The sequence below is a fragment of the Triticum urartu genome, chromosome 1A (genome assembly GCF_056163025.1).
Source record: "Triticum urartu cultivar PI428250 chromosome 1A, HENAU_Tu73, whole genome shotgun sequence".
Lineage (NCBI taxonomy): Eukaryota > Viridiplantae > Streptophyta > Magnoliopsida > Poales > Poaceae > Triticum > Triticum urartu.
This window is the reverse complement of record NC_141873.1, coordinates 18,825,252-18,834,485: the sequence shown is the minus strand read 5'-3', so window position 1 is coordinate 18,834,485 and position 9,234 is coordinate 18,825,252. Positions and strand designations below refer to the sequence as shown.

Genomic DNA, 9,234 nt, shown 5'->3' with positions numbered 1-9,234 from the left:
TCAGGTTAGAAATCTGTTTCTTTATAGACCCAAAAACATTTCGGCTCCATCGCTGCATGTCCCTGGACGTGGCTTTAATGCGTTTGCATGTCCCAGCAAGGGCACCAGCCCCGTGATTGGTCGCATGGGAATCGGCCCATGCAGACGCCACCATCGCTTCATATCCGTCGTGCTTCGCCCAGGCCGCTTCATAGACAAAAGGGCGCTACCCCCCCGAGTGCTTCGCAGCCAGTGCTGCTTGCACCTTGACAACAATCGCCTGGTGATCCGATTCCTCAGTCATGACATGTAAAACTTCGACCGCCGGGAAAATCTGTGCAAAGTCAGCGTTGCAGGTGGCCCGGTCCAATCTTACTTGAATGTTTTCGTTGCCATCTCTTTTGTTATCCCACGTGAAAGGATAACCCGAATAGCCTAGATCAGCTAGCCCGCAGTCGGACAAGCAATCGGCAAAACTCACCATTTGGTTCAAGCACCTCGGGTTACCTCCCAACTGTTCCTTCTGAAGAAGAGCTTCGTTGTAGTCTCCCACACACAGCCATGGGAGATTATCCTGAGCTCGAAGATACCGAAGCACATCCCATGTTTTCTTTCTCTTCTCCACACATGGCTCCCCATAGATTCCAGTGAATCTAAAGGTGACACCATCCAGCACAACGTGGGCATCGATGTAGTATTGGCACCACGGCCTTACCGTTACGTCCACATGCTCTCTCCACCATAACGCTAATCCTCCACTCTTGCCGTTGCAGTTTACAGCTACCCCGTGCCAAAATCCTAAGCTCCACTTCAATCTCTCCATCGCTCCTGCTGTTTTTTTAGTTTCTGATAAGAACACCACCGCTGGGTTGTATGACCTAACCAGGTCCCGTAATTCGCCCACTGTCGGGTCCAACCCCAACCCCCGACAGTTCCAGGCTAAAATGTTCATTGCTCCCGGCGGCCCTGCGCCCTAGCAGGGTCCGCCGATGTACCTTCACACTTGGTTATGCGTTCAAAAACTGATGCTGTCTTCTGCCTTGCGTCACGGATGAACGTGTCATGCCCTTCCTGACTTTCTCCTCCCTCCTTCGGTTTCCATACCTGCCTCAGTCTCCTCTTTCTAGAATCCGGGGGGGGGGGGGGGGGGTGGAAGCTGTCTCCCCTCCCCCTTGCTCCGCACTCATCTGTCTGGGTTTGCGAACATAATACCCCCTTCTTCTTTCACTAGGGTAATGCGGTGTATACCCAAAGTTCCCCTCTCTTTCTCTAGTAGCATAAGCACCCTCCCACCGTCGTCGCTCTTCAAGTTTTTCCTTCTCAAACTCCCGCTGCTTTTGCTGCATTTTCAGTTGTTCCCTCAGGTCTCTTTCTTTCTTGTGTTCCAGATCATGTCTCAGGTCCCTCTCCTCTGTCCATTCCCTCCTAACATGGCCCTTCCTAGGGCTATTTACTTCTCCCTTTTCCTGCCTTCGGTCCACGCTAGTGCGTGAGCACTCCGGCTTGTCAAACTCACTATTAAGGTTGCGTTTTGTCGGGATGTCCCGGACTCGCCCATACACCTTGCTTTCCTGCTCTCTCTTGCTGCCCTCCGACTGTGAACTCATGAAGCTGCTACTATTGTTTGTCTTCCCCTTCGCCTCTACTTTGGAGCCAGTGCTCCTCCCCGGCGAAGCTCTCAACTAGCCGCCCCATTGTGAAGATTTGTCTACTGGAGGGTCGCACCGCCCATCCACATGGACGAGTCTTCCACACTCGAAGCAAAAGTGTGGGATTTTTTCATAATGGAAATCAAACCAAGTGCCCACCTTATCCTCCTGTGAAGTCTTGAGTTGGAAGCACCTAACCAGCGGCTCGTAGATTGAAATCCTTGCCCTCACCCTCAACTGGTTCCCTCTAGCTAATCCTTCCTTGTCCACATCTACCTTGACAACCTCGCCAAGCCAGTTGCCTAGCGCGCGCGCCCAAATGCCTCAGTTCTCTTCCCCAGTGGTAAATCATCTACCCTGACCCAAACATCCACTTTATCAAACACCATCTCAGAGGGCCGAATATTACTCTCATACTCCTTTAGCACGAGCACGTTGAAATCATACTGCCACGGCCCGTTGCTCATCGCATGTCTCCAATCACCTTCACTGCCAAAGTGAACCACAAAAACGTTGTCGCCCATGTCCCTGAACCTCGCCTCGTGATGTAGCCCCCAGGCCCTCTGCATCGCCTTCTCCAACACTGTTTTGTTTAGCGGCCTCGGCGAGAATGCTTTCCCCACCGCTGACCACTTTGCGCCCTTGGGCAAGATCTGATTTGAGTCTTCGAAGACGAAGCCTTCTGCCTCCTTATCTAGAAGTACCATCCCTCCCAGCCTAGCTGAGAGGCTCGACGTGGGATCCGGCGTCTTGCTTGCCATCGGGGACTTGGAGGATCCCCTGCTCACCGATTTGCCCGGCGTCATTGCCGCTGCCGGGGTAGCCTTTGCCCCACCCTGCTTCTCCTTCGCCCTCTCCGCCATAGCTCCGCTCCGCGGTGGAGAACGCTACACCAGTCCGTGCCAAGGGAAGCGCCGTCGCCGCCCCGGATCACGACTGTATCCTCGCCGCCCCCGTCGCAGAAACCCTAACCCTAGCGCTGGCCCTAACTCCTCCTACCTATCAATGCAATGATACGTTCCAGGCATATTGAAGGAAAAAAAACTTTTTCTTAATGAAATCGGAGTCCCAGGGCACGACTTAAACACAACTGAGATACTAGACGGGCCCGAGAGCCGGACGGAGGCGGCCGCTTCCTGCCAAAAAATAGAAATTGGGTGGTCGATCGCCGTCCCCTCCCACCCCACCGCACCTCGGACGCGTCGTCGCCGCCTCCGCCCTCCGCCAAAATCCGTCGCCGCTCCACGCCTCGCACCGCTCCCCGTCGCCTCGCCGGATCCGGCGGAGATCCAGGGCCGCCGCTGCCGGCGCAACGCCGCGTCGACGACACGGTCCCCCGGTTCCTCAATTCGGCCTAGGGTTTCTCTCGGGAGGAGGCGCGCCACCCGCTCACATGGCGAACGAGGTTGTTCTCGAAACTCGAATTGCCCCTCGCGCATTATCGATTTATCTCTGCTTCCTTTCGTTTTTACTGCTCTGTTAGGTGTTCATCACAACTGCATTAGTTCCTAGCGATTATTATACGCTATTAGCTAGAACTTCCCAAGGAAGTTTGTAGATGACATTGGACAGTGAAATGGGTCTCAACTTTGCTAGAATCTGGAGGATAACTGGTATTTGGAGTTAATAAAATTACATAGTACATGTTTACTTTCGCCACTGGTTCGTCAGTGAAAGAGGCACATAACTGCACACTAGCTTATTCATGTGATGATCAATAACAATTGTTGGCACAGACTGGGTAACCAACTCTTGTTCGGTTCTGTCTTGAACTATGAAAGTGTCTAGAATTAGTCCGCAGTATGTGCTGTGCTTGATTTATTTTTGATCAGTTATTATGACATGGCATCAGGTCTACAGATGTTGGAAATTCTGTTTCTTCTTGCTCTGGTTGTCTACAGGGGTTGAAAAAAAATGTTGCCTTCTTGTCACTATCTGACAACCATTGAACTTGGGACCGGGACCTCTGTCGTTCCTTGCCCTTTTCTCTTGCCAACATATCTGTCGGCTTCTGTATGATCCTTCTATCATTCACGGATGCAGTTGACCCGATCGACGGAGCCTGATTTTCACCTAGCTTATGCTGAAGGCACCTTATCTCCTTTTCTGACACCATCAAAGGAGGTGATCCTCCAGGGTTTCACCGAGGGTCATACAGCATCAAGTGTATCTTACGTGTCGGTGTCACACAAATTCTGTACATGACCACCCTTCTGCCAAGCCTCAGCCACCACGTTTCTCGTCGCTCTCATGTCGTTGCAGCATGTTCTTATATACTGGAAATGTTTCTCAGTTTGTTTTTGATCGATTCCTCTGTCCTCACCAGCAGTGCACATTGAGCGGAGCTAGTCGTAGGGATGTGTTCCACTCGAGTACCCGGGAAAAGACGTTGAAATTTCTCGCTTCACTAGGGCTTGGTTGAGGTGCACCTTCACATTACGAGGTTCTTGAATGATAATTCTCGGAAGTATGCTATCTTCCACTCTTCATGTTCATTGCGACCAAATTGCTCATGCTCATGAAGGGTTTCAATAAAGTCACCCACTTAAGAAGGAACCAACTATTCCTGTTAAGCATCCTTTTAGGATTGCCATAAAATCAGGCTCATCTCCTTTGTTTCCTTTAGACAAGATGACGCCAAACTGAGACCATAGAGATTGCAGCCATGCAGTGACATCCGCCTCCAAAAGAGAGACAGGCTTTCAGTACATCTCTTGCATGGAACATTCAGTCTATGTGGGAGCCAATTCTCAGCTGAAAGATCTCCACCTGGGTTTATTCATCTTTGTTCTGCAGAGGAACACCACCATAGGATTATACAATCCACTAAATTGAAGATTTCATGAACTGCCTCGGGCTTCCAAAGCACTGGCAGTTCATACTTAGCAGATACATTGTGGGTCTTTCTTTTACCCTACACTGTAGGGCAAAAGCCCCACAGCCATTGTGGGTCTTTGACCCTGGCTGATGATGCATTCGGGGGCGAGAACTCCATTTTCCGCGTCTTAACTTTCATCTCTGACCCTGCCTCATCAGCCGAATCATCGATGGTCATACACTGTCCATTGGGCACCACTGCAAGAGCTAGTGCAGGACCACCATCCAACCTTCTCACTTCATTAATCTTCTTCCCTTCCTGCCTTTGGTCCTGTATCCATTTCCTTGGTATCTGTGTCAATTGAGTGACCGGAACCAGAATTAAATCCTTTGCCACAGGAACTATAGTGCCTGACGACTAGTTTTAAAAGCGATGTAATACCCTCCTTAGCAACTTGTGTCTCACCTTATTTTTCTCTGTATCCAACTATTTGTTCTTCAGTAGCAAAGATGACAACTAAGGCTGGTTTACACCAAGAGATTGATTCCCCGCTTTTGCTTGCTCAAGAGGTTGACTGATCAAGTCCTTCCTCTTCTCTTCTGGTAGTCTCAGTTTCTTCCCACACGGTAGGATTCCGTGGTCATCCTTGATCTCAGCTGTAATATCAGTTTTCCAATGCTCCAGTGCGTTGAGTACATACGTATTATGGCGGGCAGCCATGGTTTGTAGCTATTTGGTGAAGCTCCCCAGCTCTGTTTATTGACCTGAACAAGGCACATCTTATTTGAATTGACTGAATAAGTCAGAAAAGAAAAAATATTTCTTTTGGGAATACATTACTAGATGGACATGTTCTGTCTAGTTAGTTTAAATGTTTCACTTGCATTAGTTGCCATTCTTGTTTGCTTTTTGTTCATTAGTGGGGTTGCATTCAACCTGTATTTTGTATGTTTCAAAGTCCACATAGTGATCAGTTTTTGCGCTTCTTCATTAGACATTTCCAAGTTCTCATTTTGTAGGTGTGCATGCGTTCACCTTTTGATCTCATCCAGAGTTGTGAGTGGTTTCAGAAACGTGGCCATGGGTTTGCTGAGGAGGGCACAAGCAAGAAAAAGTTAGCTACTTCACCATCTCCATCTTCTATGGCAGGCGGACAGGTTTGTAGCTGCTTACTCGACGTTGAGGGGTGCTTTTCGAATTCAGTTCAATTGTTTCACTTGCGCTTGTTTTCATTTGCTTAGTTCTCAGCCAAAGTATTTTTTTTTGTATGTCGTATTAGTGCATACATTTCTCAGACCTGTGTTTTGAAGCCCTAAAAAAGTGATTATAAGATTTCCATGTGTAACAATATGTTTGATTTATTATTTTGTAGGCTTCATTGTCGAGTTCTGATCTCATGCTGAGTTGCGAAGGATTTCAAAAGCATGGCTATGAGTTCCCAACGACACATGTCAGCCATCGGTTGCTTTACACCACTGGTGCTGAAAGTTGCCTCAGTGATAATGGCAACGCCACTGCTGCTAAGGACAGCCTTAGCAACAATCTCGACCTAAAAAATGATGACAGTCTTGGAAACATCCCTTGTTATGATGATTTTCTCCCTCTTGAGGATGATTCCGGTGATACGCTTACACATGATGATGGTACTTCCTCTCCCTCCCTGCCCCACTCTCATTTACGTGTATGCATGCTAAGGTTTTCTTATTGAAGAATATTATCAGAACTGGCATTCAAGGGAAAATTCTGTTTACTTGTCTGTATCAGGGATAGGAATTATCCAAAGGGTTAGTCCTATGGAATATATCAAAAGGCTACTATTGAAGAGATCTGCGTTGAGTATCTCTTCTGCTGAGTTAGGTGTCAATACGAAGTTAAGTATGATTCCAGAATCTTCAAGAGATTTTAGGCATAGTGGTGATCTTTGTTGGCACGAGTATTATCACATGAGTGAAGTATCTCAGAGTAAACAACTTTTTCCTTACCCTGTGTCTATTCACTTTATTTGCAGACATGTACTTATATACTGAATAAGTATCCTTTTTTTAGCTGTTTTGCCACCAAAGCGATATACTCGGTGCGAACCATTGACTGCCGTGCGGTGCTTTCACGAGCCACAGGCTATGCTCCAGGTTTTTTCTATCAAGCTGAAGGCATATCTCCAAGCTATAGGCAGTTCAGTCGATGTATATGGTTTTGTTGCAGTCCGGGATGGTGAGGATTATCACCGAAATTATCTTTTCAATCAACCCCGAACTGACCCAGTGACCATCAACACGGTAATTACTTTTACACCTTAAATTTGACTTGATATTTTGGTAGCAAATGTGCATATAATTAATGGCCTTCTGTAGTGTCCAGTCAAGCTTTTGCGGCTTTACTTCTATTTTTGTATGGACATGTTTACATTAGAGTAAAATGCACAGTAGGTCCTAAAACTATTTAAGGATTGTCAAGCTAGTCCTAATACTATGAAAATGCACATCTACATCCTAAAAGTTTGCTAAGTGTGTCACCTGCAGTCCTATCTGCACTGCATCAGCTTTGACTTGCACAGGTCGCAGGTCGACAACTGCCATGTGGCAACTTTTTGCAAATCCCCCGGAAAGATCTTCTCTTTGAATTTTATTACCCCTCATCTTTGCACGTATCATCTATTCCTCTCTCTTGCCCTCCTCTCCACCTATGCCGATGTCATCTAGCCATCAACTAACCAAAACACTTGCAATTCTCGTACATAGGCTAATAGCATAGCACAAAGCAAGAAAAAAAAACAAGACAAAGAAACATGGTAGCAAAGGGGATCGATCACGGTGGTGTGCATCGCATGTGGAAGCAGAGCTACAACAGCGGCACCATAAAGTTGACCAATGGGAAATAACAAGGGAGCAGAGACGAAGGCACACACTAGACTAATTGAGCTAGAACTCACCAATGGTGGAGGTGGAGGGCAGCGGCTCGACATCTGATGTCGGGGACAAACATTCCAATTGAAACGTTGTGGTACGTGGGACAACAAGTCTGTGGTGGGATTTGTCCGGCTCGTTGTGGTGCTCCTCTACATGGGTGGAATAGGGTCAGCATGCTCTGGTGATTGCTGGTGGTGGAGGCGACCTGCCACATGACAGTGGTCAACCTGCCACATGTGCAAGTCAAAGCTGATACAACGCGGATAGGACTGCGGGTGACACACTTAGCAAACTTTTATGACCTAGAAGTGCATAGTATTAGGACTAACTTGGCATCCCTCAAATAGTTTTAGGACTTGTTGTGTATTTAACTCTTTACATAATGTAAGTAAATTTGTATGTTTGTCTTGGATATAATGCTTTTACATTCATTGATCATGGTACAAGATTAGCATAACACTTCACAGTAAAGTTGGAACTTGTGAGCATATCTTACATAGAAATGCACACTGTTCACTTCTTTTGGCTCTGAAAGCCCTCAAATGTGAATGCATCACAGCACACTTCCTTGGTAAGCTTAACTTAGATGACATGATAAATAAAATTAAGCGCGTGTGGATTATTTTCAAGACATTCATGCTGATTTGTTCTGAAAAGTTGCATCTCATTTGACGTCTCAACTAACTTGGCTATATAGTTGCAACATCTCTGACATGTTGCCATCAAGAAAAGATTCTGACATGCTAATTCTTTTCCCTGTCGAAATTCAGACCAGCGACTACCTGCCTTTGACGAGTCCGGTAAGAGGCATGTCCATGACATTTGAATGCTTGATCGAAGTTGATATCAGAATAAAGGGAGATATAGAAGATGTCACTCTAGTCGATGGGTGTTCCGATCTTATTGAGAGTCGTTGTCTATATGACACAGAAATTGAGTGCACAATGGATGATACAAATGGTGCGGCCATGTTTGATTTTATCATCTTTCGTAGAGCGCTCGAGGCGACGATAGAGTTGAATTTCACGAAGGTGCCTACAGGAGGCATGGAGGTGAAGATGTGTGGATACACGGCGATTTCGAAGAGCCTTTATGACTTCATGGGCGAGCAGCGTGAGTGTGATCGGTTTGTTACCTCTGCCGGGAAACATCCACAGTACTTCATAGCAGCTGTGCCGTTTGAAGATACACTGTTTGTTGACTTCATGGAGGGAAAGCTGTCGATTCCTTTCAAGGCAGCAGTTCATGGCAGCCAAGAGAGAGAATACCATTTCAGCAACGGTGCCGTGGTGTCGCTGACGGTTTCTTGGTCGTCGACCTATTACTGAACCTAGCAAGATATATAAGTATGCAGAGTGTCAACTAACTGCCACGTGTTAGATCTTTTATGTAACTTGATGGATTGTAAACTATGTTTATGTCGCTTTGTGCGACACACATCGACTTGTATGCAGTATTCTTATTGAGTAAAACTCGGCCTTTGCGCAGTGAGAGTAATGTGACCAAAACCTCAAACACATCTAGCAATAGGTTGCTTGCTAAATTTTTCCTTATGTTTTAAGCATAATGAACCACCATAAGACTGAAATGCAGATGCGAGCAAGACCAGTAGTTGCAGGGAAAACCTAAAATACGACTGCATCCATAAGCATGATCATTGTTTACGAAGTTCCTATAGCTTGCGCTGTAAACACAATAAGATTACTACTTAGGCAATCAAATTCTACGGCAGTCTGTGTATAGTCGCCTCGACAGTCTGAGGCAACGTGGGTCATGTTGCCTCAGTCTGTGAATGCATACAAGTTCTACTCTCAGTTAGGTCGAAGCATCAATTAAGAGAACACCTTTTTTTGAATACCCACTTCAATTGGGCATCAAATTT

The 9,234-nt window shown here is 46.6% G+C and overlaps 2 protein-coding genes across 4 annotated transcripts; one reads left to right on the top strand and one right to left on the bottom strand.

Moving 5' to 3' along the window:
* Nucleotides 1-205: 205 nt before the first annotated feature.
* Nucleotides 206-802, bottom strand: LOC147988498 (uncharacterized). Its single transcript, XM_087534965.1, has one exon. It carries the CDS (start codon nucleotides 800-802, stop codon nucleotides 206-208), a length of 597 nt encoding a protein of 198 aa, XP_087391091.1.
* A 1,933-nt stretch (nucleotides 803-2,735) lies between these two features.
* Nucleotides 2,736-8,839, top strand: LOC125543060 (uncharacterized). Of its 3 annotated transcripts, none has more exons than XM_048706319.2 (6): nucleotides 2,736-3,033; nucleotides 5,517-5,603; nucleotides 5,819-6,089; nucleotides 6,211-6,408; nucleotides 6,493-6,722; nucleotides 8,123-8,839. In XM_048706319.2, exons 1-6 carry the CDS (start codon nucleotides 3,022-3,024, stop codon nucleotides 8,678-8,680), a joined length of 1,356 nt encoding a protein of 451 aa, XP_048562276.1. In that variant the 5' UTR covers nucleotides 2,736-3,021; the 3' UTR covers nucleotides 8,681-8,839. The 3 variants fall into 3 exon arrangements, with proteins under 3 accessions (XP_048562276.1, XP_048562272.1, XP_048562267.1); XM_048706315.2 differs by having other exon boundaries at nucleotides 5,499-5,603; XM_048706310.2 differs by having other exon boundaries at nucleotides 5,466-5,603.
* Nucleotides 8,840-9,234: the final 395 nt, after the last annotated feature.

What these genes read in the sequence shown, in the direction of transcription:
- LOC147988498 (XM_087534965.1), bottom strand. Translation starts at nt 802, where the DNA reads ATGGAGAGATTGAAGTGGAGCTTAGGATTTTGGCACGGGGTAGCTGTA.
- LOC125543060 (XM_048706310.2), top strand. An exon ending in CTTCTATGGCAGGCGGACAG is followed by an intron (nt 5,604 to 5,818) that starts GTTTGTAGCTGC and finishes ATTATTTTGTAG; the next exon opens with GCTTCATTGTCGAGTTCTGA. An exon ending in TACGCTTACACATGATGATG is followed by an intron (nt 6,090 to 6,210) that starts GTACTTCCTCTC and finishes TGTCTGTATCAG; the next exon opens with GGATAGGAATTATCCAAAGG.